The 15,850-nt window shown below is 45.7% G+C and overlaps 6 protein-coding genes across 6 annotated transcripts; 2 read left to right on the top strand and 4 right to left on the bottom strand.

Moving 5' to 3' along the window:
• Positions 1–583: 583 nt before the first annotated feature.
• B0J16DRAFT_275994 (uncharacterized protein) lies at positions 584–2,172 on the bottom strand (the record flags this gene model as incomplete). Its single annotated transcript, XM_046123723.1, has 3 exons — positions 584–1,389; positions 1,442–1,844; positions 1,891–2,172. The coding sequence occupies 3 exons, from the start codon at positions 2,170–2,172 to the stop codon at positions 584–586; spliced, it is 1,491 nt and encodes a 496-aa protein (XP_045978415.1).
• Positions 2,173–2,974: 802 nt separating this feature from the next.
• Positions 2,975–3,762, bottom strand: B0J16DRAFT_389950 (necrosis inducing protein; the record flags this gene model as incomplete). Its single annotated transcript, XM_046131846.1, has 2 exons — positions 2,975–3,297; positions 3,348–3,762. The coding sequence occupies 2 exons, from the start codon at positions 3,760–3,762 to the stop codon at positions 2,975–2,977; spliced, it is 738 nt and encodes a 245-aa protein (XP_045978414.1).
• A 1,193-nt stretch (positions 3,763–4,955) lies between these two features.
• B0J16DRAFT_325551 (uncharacterized protein) lies at positions 4,956–5,594 on the top strand (the record flags this gene model as incomplete). Its single annotated transcript, XM_046125893.1, has 1 exon — positions 4,956–5,594. One exon carries the CDS (start codon positions 4,956–4,958, stop codon positions 5,592–5,594), a length of 639 nt encoding a protein of 212 aa, XP_045978413.1.
• A 1,972-nt stretch (positions 5,595–7,566) lies between these two features.
• On the top strand, positions 7,567–9,177 carry B0J16DRAFT_276191 (uncharacterized protein; the record flags this gene model as incomplete). The annotated part of the gene is made up of 9 exons (XM_046123727.1): positions 7,567–7,662; positions 7,709–7,841; positions 7,887–8,068; positions 8,118–8,157; positions 8,210–8,277; positions 8,324–8,569; positions 8,654–8,706; positions 8,754–8,821; positions 8,870–9,177. 9 exons carry the CDS (start codon positions 7,567–7,569, stop codon positions 9,175–9,177), a joined length of 1,194 nt encoding a protein of 397 aa, XP_045978412.1.
• A 1,633-nt stretch (positions 9,178–10,810) lies between these two features.
• B0J16DRAFT_325548 (uncharacterized protein) lies at positions 10,811–12,141 on the bottom strand (the record flags this gene model as incomplete). The annotated part of the gene is made up of 6 exons (XM_046125892.1): positions 10,811–11,133; positions 11,180–11,335; positions 11,430–11,515; positions 11,575–11,780; positions 11,841–12,059; positions 12,118–12,141. The coding sequence occupies 6 exons, from the start codon at positions 12,139–12,141 to the stop codon at positions 10,811–10,813; spliced, it is 1,014 nt and encodes a 337-aa protein (XP_045978411.1).
• Positions 12,142–14,512: 2,371 nt separating this feature from the next.
• On the bottom strand, positions 14,513–15,731 carry B0J16DRAFT_406517 (uncharacterized protein; the record flags this gene model as incomplete). Its single annotated transcript, XM_046132973.1, has 2 exons — positions 14,705–15,731; positions 14,513–14,633 (listed from the first exon to the last, which is right to left on the bottom strand). Exons 1-2 carry the CDS (start codon positions 15,649–15,651, stop codon positions 14,513–14,515), a joined length of 1,068 nt encoding a protein of 355 aa, XP_045978410.1. The 5' UTR covers positions 15,652–15,731.
• Between the last annotated feature and the right edge of the window lie 119 nt (positions 15,732–15,850).

Below are 15,850 nucleotides of genomic sequence, written 5' to 3'. Positions count from 1 at the left end.
ACTCCAGCAGCGCAAGTGGGGGAATGGACTATGTGCTGGTTTTCACCCTCCGATAAACACTTGCCTACTTTATAGACATTAAACACCCGCCATTTGTCTTGCAGGACACCCCCAGTTGAAATTACCATGTTTGACTTACGAGCACAGTCAAACTAGTCCGTACTCGGCTGATGTTGGCAGATGGTGTAAGGCGTAGGTACCGAGCGTTGTGAAATGTTACATGTCCCAATAGTGAGTGGAGCGGGCTAGGGGTATCCAGGCAAAGAGATCGTGTTGATCGCTGGCGAGCGTAAGTTCTATTTAAAGCTAAACGAATGTGGTGTATGTACATTACGGTATGAGGCACAGGAGAATGTTAAGTGGGGCTTGTATCTCATAGATCGAGACGTTGTTGTTCAGGCTAGGGCCGACCCTGAGGCCATCAGCCCATTCCTAGTTGGTTACCGTCCTTGGGACCGATATTTGGTGTTGTCGGCCCCGTCGTGATTGGTGATGACGCAAGGGCTTTGGTGGGATGGGTGTGAAAAGATGAAGCTAGGTCGTGATAAAAGATTGCCTACAAGGAATAATTCGAAGCTGCAGACTATCGTATATAGCTTCCTGGCAATTCATAAACTACTGAAGGGTTGTCCAATTCAACAGGTCCGGGTTTACTAGGCAATTCCGATAGTGGCATTACATCACCAACCTTGTACGTATCTTTCTCGTACAGGGGAGGAGGAGTGGCAGGAGTACCGATAGCGGCAGGTACGAATGCCTCCTCTTTTAGGATAAAGGGCCCTTGCCTGTGGCGTCGCTTCATGAAGAACCAGATAAGAGAGCCAACAGCAAGGACGACTCCGGATACGACTCCAGCAACGATTGCAGCTTTGGCGCCAGGACTTAAGCCAGTTGACTTGGTGGCAGTGCTATCTTCCTTCATTGGCTTAGTCGTGGTATCTTCGTCCTGTGTTGGTTTGTCCTCAGAACTCGAAGTTTCGTTCTTGAGAGCGACTTGCGGCAGCGCTCTGGCATCTTCCCATTCGTTGCTCGCGTTCTTGTGAGCTTGTATGATCGTCTGGTTAGACCAGTAGTACATCCACGTCATGCCCTTGCCCTGGCTGTATGCCACGGCAAGGCCCGAACTTGGATTATCCGCAGGAGGCCATATGCTCTCAGATCTGTTGGGTGCCAGCTGCCAATTGTTCCGCACAGCAATGACTTCGTGAACTAAATTATCGTCACCAATGTAGAAGAGACTTCTGGTTGTCGATCGATCCGTGGCCATGCCTATGGCTTCGAGGGAGGCGTTCCATCCAGGCAGTGCATACTGGGGGGCGTTGCTCATGCTGATCTTGGTATTGTTGGTATCGTTGGTGTAGCTACCTGCCATTCTCTGCGGGAAAGAAGCTAGTTTAAGTTAATAACAGAGAAAATAGATAGAAGAGTCAGAAATCCATACACAGCTTCCAGTCTCCAATTTTCTGGAAACGAGATGTCTCGATATTATCTATCCCCTTCGGAAAGGTCACTGTGATATTCTTTGCATCAAAGAAGACAGTGCCTATTGCAGTTCCACTGGCCGTATCTTGTGATATAGTACCTCCGTCAATCCAATTGGTGTTATCGGTATATGTTAGCATTTTAAGTTGTTTATCTTGGTTGTGGTAAAAGAGGCGATATCCATCATCTTCACCACCTCCAAGTAGGTTGACTGCAAGGCCAGATTCACCGTGGACAGACTCAACCTCAGCGGCTGATGAGATAAGATACTCGCTAGATCGCTGTAGCTTTCCCGTTGTCATGTTGCATTCGTAGTACCCGTTGACGATAGTACCATCCTCTGACTGCCAGAAAATGGAGGCCTATCAGATGTTAGTTGTTGCTTGAAACTCATGGGGGGTCAAGTACAATAATCTTTTGTGTATCCCACCAGCCAGCTGCAGCTAGCGCAGTACCATTGCGTGGTTTGTTATCGGTTTCGAGAACATTCGGTTCATCAAGCGGGAAGATAGGTATATCTTCACTGTTGCAGTTGCTATACCAGATCTCACCTGTGGATGGATGTTGGATTCCGACTTGGGTGGTTCTTTCAGTAGCGTAAGCGTATAGGGAGCTACTCCAGCACGGCTGAATCCAAGCTAGAAGCAATAGCCATGGCACCATTGGCCGCTGTTTTTGAGGTGGAGACATGGCGAATAGACTGCGAAAAACCGGAAACTAAAAGGATCTGGAGGACTTGCGGGATTTTAATACAAACTTCTACGGCGATTCGACCCTCCTGACATGGGGCTGTTCGGCCTGCTTGGCAGTGTGGACTCATGTTGTTCTTGTTGACGGGTTCCAATCTTCCTGCGAATGCGGTACCTCTGATGTGAAACACAGGGGTCCCATGGCGGTCAGTCATCCAGATTTGAAGTTGCTACGGACAGACTAGGACATGTCGCTTACTCGCAATTTCGCTCTTGACGAGGTTTGCGGCGAAGCTAAGAATTAACGGAGAAGCCGACCCCCTGCAAAAGATGAGGTAGCCTGATGATGAGCTTTCCATCTTGTATTACACTTTTCAAGCACCATGACTCCGATGCTCCCACGGGACCTTTTTTTTGCTTTGCCAATTGCCCTAACATTAGGTTTCGGCTGTGCATAAAATGCGTTGCTTCATGAGGTAGCTTTACAACAACCAACTCCCATAAGTAGATAAGCTCATATTAGGGTGGGTATGTACATCAGAGTAATTATTTAAATAGATCACATTTCAAGGGTAAATGGATTCTAAGTTAAATAATGAAGGTAGCTAAACAAACACAAAAGCTAAAGTCGATATCGATCCATTACCAACTTTTAGCATATCTAATAGGAAAGATTGGTCAACTAATTTACCCTTGCCAGCCAGCTCTTTTCGATTTCCGGTCTTGTGCGATAGGCCCGAACTTCCGGACGCTGAGCCAAAGGAGGGCAGTTTGGGATCCTTCGGCCTCAGCATAGAGGAATCCTAAAATTCCCAAGGATTGAAACCCTCATTAATCTTAGCATCTGAGGGCATATTCTTAAATAGAGTATGACCAAATCTTTCCTCCGTGAGATCCAGATGCGTATCCCCGAAGTCGTGGACATTCAAATTGTTCAAGATTTGTGGATCCATCTTTTCCCACGAGAGGAGGGCAAAAGCACCAGCAATCCACTTCCAAGTGTTGTTGTCAATCGTATCGTCTCCAGTAGCTCGTCGCAAAGAGGTGTAGGTGAACCAGCCTTGGTGAAAAACAAATTTAGGGTGAGTACCATCGAATAGGACCTCGGTGTGATATGCGGTTGTGTCTAGAAGGATAATTAATATGTGATTGAAGGCGATTTATATGGTAGCTTACAATCTCCGTTAGCACTCCAGGAAACGTATGTAACCTCATCATTCAGAGTCCAAACAATAACATGCTCCCAGTCATGACGGCGTTTGGTTATCCATCCATTAGCGTTATCCGCTTCACTATAATAGGCGTACATATAGGCACACCAATAGTGGTTACATCTCTCGCGAGCGTATACATTACTATGGGACAAACGGTTCAGGTTGCTGCAGGGGTCGTCAAGGCTGCCGGGAACTTGTCCATCATTGACTGTTCCATTGATGTCGATGGCTGCAGTAAAGACGCATTGCTTGTCATCAATATCCAACAATGGATGGAATTTCAGGGCGCCTTTGGAGGCGTCAGCAGGAAGAGGCGTCAACAAGCTTGCCTCAGCCAAATAGGGTAAGAGTGACAATATAAGGGTTTTAAAATGCATTTCAATAGAATATGTCGCAGTGTGGAAAAACAAAGATACCTAGCGGGAGGTGGTTGTGATCTGAATTATTGTGGGAAAGACTCGAGGTAATGATCTTAATTATAAGCACTTGAGAAGAAGTGTTATTGATAAATTATTTACACGTGACAGCCTAAGTACGGAGCATTGTATTCTCGACTTTTTTTATGTTTGTTTCAATCTTTATTAGCAAAGTATCTTTAATTACTTATTCCACTTAGCTAGACAAAGTAGAGAAGGACAAGGTCCGGCGCTTCCGTTCTTATTTTATTTTTAATATATTCGAGACTGTGAAGGACAGCTTGATAACTCTTTGAGCTTGCCTCGTAGTAAATGCCCCTGTTTAAAGGATGGTAAAAATGTTAGAAATTAGTAAAATAGGCTGCTGTAGACAGCGTGGCAGGAAAAGCTCGGTGGGTCAAAACTTCTATAATTGAGGGAGACGACCGTTGGTGGCAGAAGCGTCCGGAATTACATGTTCCACACCCTACCCCACTGGCCGATAAATAAATGGTAGCGTGTGCAGCAAGGCTTTTCCCGCAGAATATCAGTGAAATTGTATAAAAACGATTGTATAGTTAGTACCTCGGGAGCTCAAGTTAAAGAAAATATTAAGGTTTACTAGTTGAAAGTTTAATCCAATTTAGTTCTATTTAGTGTTTCCTGGTATCGGGTGGATTCCCGATGCTCAGTGGATCCCCGATGCCCAGTGGATCCCCGGACTTTGTTTATTTAGTGCTGTAAGCCCTCCGACTTCGCTCTGCTCAGCCTTGTTACAATGTACAAGGGTACCCCAACTCCTATCTCCCCTTCTCCCAGCGGAAGTGATCTCATTGGCTACCTGAATGGGTATTTCATCGTGCTGTGCCTTGTATAATTTCTTTAGCCTTAGCAAGGCACCAAGTTGTTCCAGAACAACCATTGTCGTGGGTTGAATGCCTTGAGATTCGATATGACCAGGTTCCATGAGACAACACGTTTGTAGAGGCGGTACTATGATCTCGTCCTGATCATGGCGTCGAGATCATTAGATGGTCTATAGTATAAGTAATCGTTGCATTCCAGCTTATGGTCCTCGTTATTGCTACAGTATCGCAACATCATCATCTCTCAGACACGAATTACAGTTTCACCTATTAAACCTTATCCGTTTGCATTTACACCTACTCTTCAATATGCAGATCAAGTATCTTCCCGTTATCGCGGCTGCAGCTGCCACAGGCGTCTCTGCTGGTGATGTCCAGCACGTCGATGTTGTCCACATCTTCGAGACTCTACGTGTCGCTGAACACGTTCCCAACTTCAGCCTCAACAAGCGCGACATCAACGCCCTTTTTGCCCGCGGCTCGGATCATGGCTGCGAAAGCTCAGCCACTTCTATTCTGCGAGACATCCCTACCCTTGGAAGTGGTCTCGCTAGTTGGGCCGTTAGTGCTACCCACGCCGACCAATGCACTCTTACGGCCCCTTCTTCCGTCTCCTCGGCCTTGATGAGCTACTGGACCTCCGTAGCCAACTGGCAGATGGAAAAGGGAGTTGATTTCACTGAGTTTGTCAAAAATTGCGTCAGCCAGGACGAACTTGACAAGATCATTGAACAGGTGGGCCCGAAGTGCTCCAACGCCGGAACTGTCATTTTCACTGCCGCTAGCACCACTCAGACTGTCGACATACAGACTGTTGTTCCTGGTTTTACTCCTATGGCTGTACCCACCAAAGTGGCCAACGATGCTTGTGCCCCCCACGGTGTCAGCATTTTTGCTGCTGCTGCTGCCGCTGCAGCCTGTGTTGCTGGCTTCATGTTTGCTGCTTAGTTGGAATGATCATGTGGAAGTTAGAGGAGAACTTGGTTTGGTGAAGAATAGCATATAGACGGACAGTTAATCTTTTTTGTATATTATCCAGGGTCCAACAATAGATTGTTAAATTACTTGCTTATTGAATCGAACTGTTCACTATACCTGAGTATTTAGACAACCTATGTATGAGCATCTGTGATGGCTTTCTTTTGTAAGAGCTTTAACTCAATCGTGTGGTGAGTCTGATCTTTTCAGCTAAATCAACTTGTGATGTTTGCTTGGAGGCTCGAATTAGCACTCTCAGACAGTTTAAATTCAATTTCAACCAAGTTTGTATATGACTGATGCTGGATACGCTAGGGTGAAACTGATTGCTTACATCAGGCCTATTTACTCTGCTGGTACCCTAAAGTTAGAAGAAGATGTTTTACAACTGCTTTACTTTTACCTGTATACCTCGGGATTTACGCCTCGGAAAAGCTCCAAGATAGATAGCTACAACTACTCTTACGCACCTTGAAATAATCGTAGTACGTACCTTCAGAGTTTCAGATAGAGCAGATACTAAGGTTTACTAGTCTGAAATCTAGTACAGTTTAGTTCTATTCGGTAGTTCCCGACACTCAGTGGATCAGCAAGACATAGTGGATCCCCGAAATTAGAAGGATATGCTGAGCTATCTTAGTAAGTAATAGAGTTTAAGGCTCCAATCTTGCCCCTGGGACGGTTGCTAAGAACCTTTTCAGGCCAATTGTATAGCGAAGAGTTTAAGAGCCGGGGAGCTGTAAACGCTTTAGTTTAGACACGCTTTGGGGAACGTGGAAGTAGTGTTTCGGGATACCCTTTACCCCTTCTAATATATTCGGCATCTCTTCAGTTGATTGATACGTGGGTAAACATATTCCCGTTATGAGAGAGCTCAATCACCCTCCATAGGGTAGTGTAAGGAAGCGGACAGCAAGTATCGACATCACCCTTTCTCCGATACAGCGCTAAGTCAACCTTCTGAGGCGTTTTACTACCTGGACATATGTAAACAAAGTACGCTCTAGATTACTCGGTACTCCAGTCAAATGGTTTCTTTCCTGTGTTATCTGCCCCCGCATTCTGCTTAGATGCAGATCATTTTAACTAAGTACAGACTTCTTAAACAAGATTGCCATAGCGGAAGTGCAAGACCACCTCTTGGGCACCTATCTTGTCGACAGCAAAGGCAGTTCCTACCGGATTTCTTCCTACACATAATAGTTCTATTACCCTGTAGCCTGTAAAACTGTGTCTTAGTACAATTAAGTAAGACAATGCAATGACGACTAAGAATTCTATCTAGTTATAAGTGAGTAATCTAAGGTGAACATGTTAATTTTAAACTATATAATGCATGGAATAATCTAAACTAATGAGATTATAGCTTGTTAGGCTGCAGTAACTTACCTTGATATGCTTTACTGTAAGAGACAAGTATGATAAGAATGTAAAGCCAGGTTGGCTTTCTGTATTGAGTTAGCAAAGCTGATCACGGGCCGACTACCCCTGCTTTGATTGACCCTAGGCATTTAACGGCACTTGCTCTTCAGTCCCCCGAATCACGGAATTGATCTAGTGCTCCACTTCCTGTTAGTTTCCAAGAGCGGATAAACCATTCATGGATATATACAGTTTATGTAAAACCACTAGTAAAAACAGCAACTGTAACCCTAAAAGGTCCGGGTAACTAGTGAAACGTTTTACCCAAGGGGGCACTAAACTCCGTTACCACTATGCCGGAATTTCCACCTACCCCTTTCTAATTCAGTCTAGTTGAGGTAGACGGGCTGAAACCTACGGGATTGAGTTTCGATTCTAAGAGCCAGACAATTACTAAGGCAGTGTACATCAGTCGCCACATGCTCTTCAATAAAGGCCTTAAAGGATCAGCTCTTGCTTTCTCTCCTTTCCATTGAATCCTCCCAGTGACACTGCTTTGCATTAGCATTTCACCTATACCATGCGTGTGCCGTTATGTGTGGCGCTGGCTTGTCTTGTATGCCAAGCTTTTAGCGTTGATGTTGCAGGGTTTCTGAATCAGGTTCCCGATTGTGCGGTATGTCGATTACCGAGATCGCCAAAACCATGCTAATATATAATAGAAACACTGCTTTGTCCAACCGGAAATACCTTCGACCTGCGGAAGTGAAATCAATTGTATCTGCGCCGACCAAAACCTCCATACTCAGGCGGTAGTATGTGTGGAGAAGGCTTGCTTGCCTAGAGAGGCATTGAGTGAGTATCCTAGATTGCTGCAAGGACATACACTAATGTTTTTAGCGACGAGAAACGTGACCTCGACTGCATGCGAATTCCCCATACGAGACCGACATGTGCAATTCGACATTCTGGCTGTCACTTTGAACGTCGTCTCTGGAATCGTGGTTGGACTTCGAATCTGGGAGAAATTACGATATGAGAGATTATTACGGGCCGATGACTACATAACGATAGCGTGCTTTGTAGGCACCTCTTTTCTTTTGACATAAGTATAAGCTGACGAGAGAACAGGCCGTAAGCTTGGGGCTCACTGTTATGTGTGTTTATGGCCGTAAGTATGATCCGTTCTACAAGCCTTCAGCTTAGATACTTACAGAGATTAGTTTCCGGGCATGGTCTCGGCAGGGACGCATGGCAATTCAGTGGCGACACCATCACAACATACCTCTGCGTTCGTACCCCTTGTCTTTCGTAACTCAAAGATCTAACAAAATTAGTACATCTACGTTATCAAGCCTCTTTATATAACCACGGTCTTCCTAACGAAAATTTCCATCCTACTCTTCTACCTCCGCATTTTCCCCACTATCATGACTCGGAAGTTGATATGGGGAACAATCGCCACGACAGGACTAGGTACAGTCGTCTTCGATACCTTAGCAATTACACAATGCCAACCGATCCACTTCGCCTGGAATGGGTGGGACAAGTTACATAAAGGACATTGTGTAGGGGTTGGCGAGGTAACGCTTGCAAGTGCGCTGCTAAGCATTACTTTAGACCTTTGGATGCTGGTAATTCCTTTATCGCAGGTTGTGCGGTTGCAGATGAAGTGGAAGAGAAAACTGGCAGTGGCATTGATGTTCGCTCTCGGCACTTTGTAAGTCCTATCGGTATCATTGATGTCATACGTTGCTGACTCGCCAGTGTCTCCATTGTTAGTATTGTCCGGCTGCGAGTCTTGATAGCTTCTACAAGCTTCAGTAATCCAACCTGTAGGTACGACTGGTCCCTCCTACAGTAAAGCTTCTAACAGAGTAAAGGGAACTTTTACGAAACGTGTTATTGGTCTGTCATCGAAGGCAACGTCGGAATCTGGTGTGTCTGCATGCCAGACCTTCGTCTCCTGATCGTCAGATTCCTTCCAGGTTCCAGAAGCACGTTCAGTTCTAGCTACGCTCACGAATCAGGACCCTCTCGACGACAGGAAGGAAGAACAGCCGACAATGCCGGTATCAAGACAGACAGGTCGGTATACAATCAGAAGACAAAGCAGATGTCGGATGAGGCTTCTTCAAGTACAGCTGAACTAGTAGAGTTGACCGTATTCGAAAGGGAGATTCAAGCTTAATTATACAGCCCTTGACATTTCTATCTAAATAGGGCCTTTTATGTAAATTATAACATTATTATATCCTTAACAGACTTACTACCGAGGGCGCCATTAACTTGGGTGGTGTCTTCTTGCAGGAGCTCAGCACAACGTGGTCTACATCTCGATGACTTGCAGGACGGAACCAGACTTAGCCTGTGTTACTGCGCAGCTTTTTACTCTCGACTTGAGATTTTCTTTTTTTTAGACGTTTTGTAAATACCCTATAGATTTACTGGAAAGGGAAGGTCTAGTCAGAACATTACGTAGCGCTGGGACGATCTCACGGATTTGTGTTTCCATTCTGTACTAATACTAGCTTGAAGTCTATTCGAGCCAGCCTATAGACTAACCATGAAGAGGATTTGAAATGAGAGCAACGGCAATCGCCGAAGTCCACAAAGCTAAACGTGGCTCCCCTGTCAATATATACTTGAACTGCCTGGTAGTGTAGCTAGCAGGGGCATGTTGCGAGGGGTCTGCAGCGGTCTGAGAAAGCTAATTGTCAATTCCTCTGCTGAAGTTGGAAGCTGGTAACGACGTGCCACCTTGGTAAGTTCTGTCTGATAAGGCCCACGGGAGAATCCATAGACATAAATAGTACCATCATGAGCTACGTATCGTAAGGATCTTCTTATCTTCAATCAGTCATCTGTCATTAAATAATCCCTTACTCTCTTGTCTCCCCTTCTTAACATCACAGCCCAACTGTGGCTATTTCCGAGACTGTGTTTCTCTCCAGTTTTGCATTGTTATTGCAAGCGGATCTTAGCAATGTATTCGTCATCCCTCGTGCAAGCCCTGACTTTGGTGTTTGCACTGATCCTACTGTGGCGTACGTCGAAAACCAAGATAGCAATTTGGGATGCGGGTACAAACCAGCAAACAGCGACAAATTTACCCACGGCGTAACCCCCGATATCGACACTACAGCATTTATCTGCTCCAATCTCGGTAACGGACGACGACCCCATGTCAAGTCAATAAGCCTCTGTACAACCGCTTCTGTGGTCGTAACGGGGAGGGAAAGGCAAGATGCAGCAGATACCTTCATCAAGCCATCAGCGGCATGACAGTACCTCCATCCCAGGCTTCCGCAGCCGAAACGGCTGTGGTTACCATCCACACATCTACGAAGATGGAGTTTTCTACGGAACGAGTTACCTTCGGGGCTTCCTTACCGCTCAGTTACTGTTTGTCAATTGCTGGCAGGTCTCAGACCCTTCCACTCCGTTACTAGTATTCTAATGTCACAAACATGTAAACATAGCAATCAATGAATATTTACAATTTTACTTTTAAAATAGCTTTGGAGAATTGTATACCACCCTGTACACTGTACCTTGAATCTCCTGAGACCCTGGATAGTATGCTTTTGCGCCTGCCAGGTATCCTGACACTTCAGCACCGAGCAGCTCACGAAAAAACCTAGTAAGATGGATGTCTGTAAGATTGCAATCCCAGGAGCTATCAATGAGGCAGTGCTGGATACAATCTCTGAGATGGTGGCAGGGGTAACACCAAGGTTCCAGCTATTTCATATCCTTGAACACATAAGGGAGAGGATGCCACGTTGAGGATATCCATTAATATTATACATTAACAGGTATTACTAGCCATCTAAATCCGAACTCGCCTTACCAACCGATACATGTACCTCCTGTGTCATTGTTATTCCATCATTCATAGTATGAAGCTCCATTTCACTCCCAGCAAAGCTTTCTACACCAACGTCAACCATATTCCTGCGAGAAACGTCGGTACTCCCTGGCCAGTAAGTAGAACCTCTAGTGCGCGGGGTCTTCCGTGAATGGCTTCGTGATCTATCACTGCTGCTTATAATCGTCTGTTTGGTAATCTTTCGAAGAAGAGGTCGGAGGGCCGTAAGGGCTACGATCATGACCGATATACAGATCTCAGCAGTAGCCCAGATGTCTAGATATTGTCAGATCAAGGCACAATGCAAGACTCGACAACCTACATATGGAGATGTCATTGTTGAGATATAGCATCGTAACGAATCGTCCAATACTAACACCGATAGTTATCAATCCCATGCTGAAGATTATTGCAAGGCCGATCTTCTTCCGACGGGAAGTTAAAAGACCTTGTAGTAGAGGAATTGGGAAGATAAGGTCTGTCATAAATCATATCAGCCGAAGTAATACCAGGTTGGATATGGAAAAGCCGTGGCAGGTGAAGTTAGGGGATAACTGATATTGCAAACATACTGAGTATTTCCGTTATGAAGTTTAAAGACCAATTAAGTTTCACCAACGTCATTGAAGTGAAAGCTGTACATGAACCTTCTGTTTCCCTGTAGGTAAAAGTGGTAAGATTATTTGAATAGGATAGAGGGCTTGAACTTCAACTAACCAATTGATAGCAGGATTGGCACCACACCAGAATGTATCACAAAAGGCGGTAATAAGGGCAAAGCAGACCGTAATCCCAGTCAGTAGGTTGAGACACCGACGCGTTCTTAAGTTTGTGACAGGCACCAGGTGGTAATAGAAGGCAATTATGCTGAACTTGGGGAAGTACATCCCTACATCGAAAAAGTAGTTTGTCGCGAACCTAATCTAAGATTAAAAAATGAGTCAGTAATTTGGGTCAGAGTCAGAGCTGGGTTGAGGAGATACCTTGTTGATAATGTCAAGATTATCGGCAGTTACGAAGTTATCCATGGCATGCATGCTGTATGTCAGGGTATCACAGATGAGCAAACCCTGACACGATGCCAATCCAAGAATGAGCCAATAGTCTGTAGAATGTAACCCTGACCCAGTCAAGTTCAACCGAACATAAATGCGACATGCGACAAGGGCATATGCAAGGACGAGAATTGTCCACTCAAAGGCCTTTTATCAGATCAGCATACCTTGTTTGCTTACTGAGTCAGGGGCTGCGACGACATACCATTACTGCAGTGCTTGAAATCATGTTGACGACGCAATATAATACTGGACGTGAAGAACCAAAAGTATGGGCGTGTTGACTTGGATAGTGTCAGCCAGGACAGAAGCTGCCTTCAGTATATATGTACATTTGTATTGACTGGCCAAACAACTGGCTGGCGAGAAGGCTTAGCATCCGCCATGGATTTAATGGATTTTCAGGAGTTGATGGTTCATTTCCAGCGAGATCAGCTTCACTAGTGTTAATAAGTTTGGTAACATCAATTAGCAGCCAATGATTCCCTAACGCTAGTTAGTATGCTTGACTCCGGAGAGCCACTTAGTACCCGACGATTGAGATTACAGATGCGCCGGCGCATGCGATGCCGTTACCTTAACTCATTCTGGAGCGGAAGCTCCGCCACCTGCCGTAAAGGAACAAAAGATGTCGATTTCCGCGGTGGTGTGTGGGAGCTCCGCTATGATCCTCGTTGAGAGTTCAAATAGGGACGTCGGTTGCGAACTACTTTAGACTGAACTTGACTCGAGTGCCATAATGATAAGTTACTGAATAATTGACACATTTAGGATAACCAAGTGCGTATCTTATGCTCGACGTTCAAAATTAAACTGATGACGTAGCAGAAATATAGAACACAAACGGTAACATTATTTTAGGAAATTATAGGACCACAGACCAGTAACTGGACTTTGCTCCGTCCAGCATGTATGGTTATACGCTTGGGATACACGAATGTCTGTTTGTGAACTTAGAAACAACTCCTGATCTTTTTCCAGCCTCACCTCTTAAGGTGTAGGCCATGCGCCTCCAGTCATCATCAAAATGGGACAGCGGAACATTGCCCCCATACAAGCTAGAATCAAGTCAATGTAGCCCGCTTCAGTTTTTTGCAGTTTCCTTTTTACCCTTGCTGACATGGGGTAGAACGAGGTCCAGGCTCTAATATTGTTGAAATACGTATCGAAATTTTAACATGCCACCTGCTCTTTTAACAATATTCACGAGAGGGTAAGACACGCCCTTGATCCTAGTCTGATCAACGACACCACCATCATCCAGTTCATAACAGGGCCAAGTTCGGAATACGTTAAATTGACCCACCTTTCTCGGGGATCCATTTATTAGTGTTGTCTGGGTGAGCTTATTTACTGAACTGTGACTTAGCTTTTGTGCAGGGTACGACCGTAGTTAGTATGTTCTTAGCGTTAAATCTTCCTAGTTCAGAATCCTGGTAGTTCCACTTGAGTGATCTTAAAGAACGCATGTACGGGCCGAAAAGCCGACATGAAACATCAGGGGCCTAAGCTAGGCAGACTGTGCTTGGTGATTCAAGAGTGTTGCATTGCCACCGACTGGCGGTCCATTTCAATTGAGCTATCCGTTCTACCGTGAGGCAAAGGTAGTGAGAACAAAAACATTTGGTTGATCATGACCTCTTATCCCCAATCGATTTAATGCTTCAATTGCCGAGAGTTCCTGCAAACGTAAAGTCCATGCTATGCCGCATCGGACTCGGCTAAATCATACCCTACACAATCAGCAGGAACTCCCTAAAATTTTAATTTTTACAACGGCCTTGCATAACCCTGCAGCTGGTTACCACGCGATCCAAGCTATTTTCCACCTGATATACTCAATCTCATTTGAGGTAACCAATCTTTTTGTGAACACGTAACAATCAATCGCAGAAATTCAACGTTTTCATCATTTGTCGACTCAGCTGATGCGCTCCTGGATGAGCCCGCACCGTCGAAGATCTCGTGGATCTAGGAGAGATTCTGACGCACTTCAACATAATTTCAATATCCTCCTGGTATCAGCAAGAATTGAAAGCATTGTTGTACTATTTACTAGATAACATAAAGTATGTGCTTATCGATCTAGGGTAGCGCAGATCACGTGGTATGGTCTCGTAGCTCTGCGTCAAAGATTGAATTGTTGTCGAGCTTTTGAATTGATCTTCCTGACTCCTCGCATCATCATCGCCAAATTTCAGATGAGACAACTATGAAAGGGCTTTTGTAGATCACGAAGGCAAAGAGTTGAAGAATTAAACTACGCGATTCTACACTCAAAGCCAGGAGATTACTTGGGTGTAGATTTGTAAAGCATCAAAGCAAAACACTCATGATTTCAACGGTACCAGTTAGCAGCATGGGTCAAGCAACAGCGCATCGGAAATTATTCACCTCTGTTATTTAATTGAAGGCATTTAAATAAGTAAACGATCTCGTACCCAACTTTATTTCGGGCACATCCAGCGTCATCGAATCCACTCAAACTTCTGCATGTTATCTATAGGCTTTACTTTCGGGTAGCTAAGAGTACCAGACGGTTAATACGTTCTTCAGCTAAGCTGGCGGAACTACGAATCAGACGTCGGTACCCAAGACCATTAATTGAGGGCTGCTTTCAGAAGGTCTTCAGGCTTAGCAAAGGCTAGCTCTTCCATGGTTTCTTGCCAGAGCTTCTCGCTGATTCTCTTGCCCTCTTCCTTGTATAGGATGGGTGCCATCCTGGTAGGGTGGGTTATTAGCCAGAGTTGACAAAATACACAGTGAATAGGTACAGGAAGACGGGAACTTACGGGACCATCTTTTGGAATGATAAGAACTGTCCGTGGGTATCTTCGCCGTGCTTGAGTGCAGCATCAGTCATCATGTGGGCTCCTACTGTCGAGGTGTTGGCAACGTATTTCTGGAACCTCTTGAATATGGCGCCTGCAAAGGTCTGGTCGATCTCGCGGTTGAACTGAGAGTCGTGGATGGCACCGGGCGACGCACTGTTGATGATGGCGAGGGAGGATGGCACGCGATTAGCGAGATCAGCGACGAAGAACTGACCGAGAAGCTTGGAAGTCATCATGTGGGAGGTGGTGTCATAGTCTTTGGTGGGAGCATCGAGAGCCTTGAGGATGAATTCATTGGGGTTAAACTTGAACTTGGACCAGGCGGCACCCTCCGACAAGGTAAATGTCATGCGGGTCGGGCCGACCTGGTTGGGACGAGTGGACTTGATGGCGGGCAGTAGAGAAAGGGCTAGAAGGGCAGTGGACAGGTAGTTAACCTGGATGATCTCGTCATGCTTGGTCTGCTCGTTGAAAGCCCGATTGGCAAGGACGATTCCGGCGTTGAGGAAGACGAGGTCGAGACGCGTGAGCGATTTAGCACGGTGGCCGAAGGAGACAACCGAGTCGTATGAGTCAAGGTCAAGCTTCCAGACCTCGATTGTGCCGTCTTTCAGAGGTGGATTGCGGCCAGCAGCGAGGTCCGTAGCGGCGGCATTACCCTTCTGCTCATTGCGGACAGCAATGATAAGCTTGTCAAGGCCAAGGTTAAGGAGCTGGCGGCTGATCTCGAGGCCGATGCCGCAGTTGGAGCCGGTAACAATGGCCGTCTTGCCAGTGAGGTCGACGTCCGTGACGGGCACGGGCTTAAAGCTCAACTGCGTGCTGATGAAGTGGAGGATACCAGCCTGCTTTTCGGGCGTGATATCCAAGGAGGGGAGGGCAGAAAGGCCGTTTGCAGTAGCCATCTCAAGGGGGCGTTGACTGAATATTAGCCAGAAGGGGGAAACAGAAGTAGTAAAACAAATGACGAGAGTAGGCAGGGAAGGGTGCGTAAAGGATAATGGGAAGAAGAAAGAGGCAAGGGAAGTGCTGGTAAGCAGATCAAGAAACCTCAAGATAACAACAGTCGCGACGCAGGTTAGGATGTCAGCTTACCTAAGGAAA

The sequence above is a fragment of the Fusarium flagelliforme genome (genome assembly GCF_020744385.1).
Source record: "Fusarium flagelliforme strain FIESC 12 MPI-CAGE-AA-0113 chromosome Unknown B0J16scaffold_8, whole genome shotgun sequence".
Lineage (NCBI taxonomy): Eukaryota > Fungi > Ascomycota > Sordariomycetes > Hypocreales > Nectriaceae > Fusarium > Fusarium flagelliforme.
The sequence above is the reverse complement of the archived record's forward strand: the minus strand, read 5'-3'. Positions and strand labels throughout refer to the sequence as shown.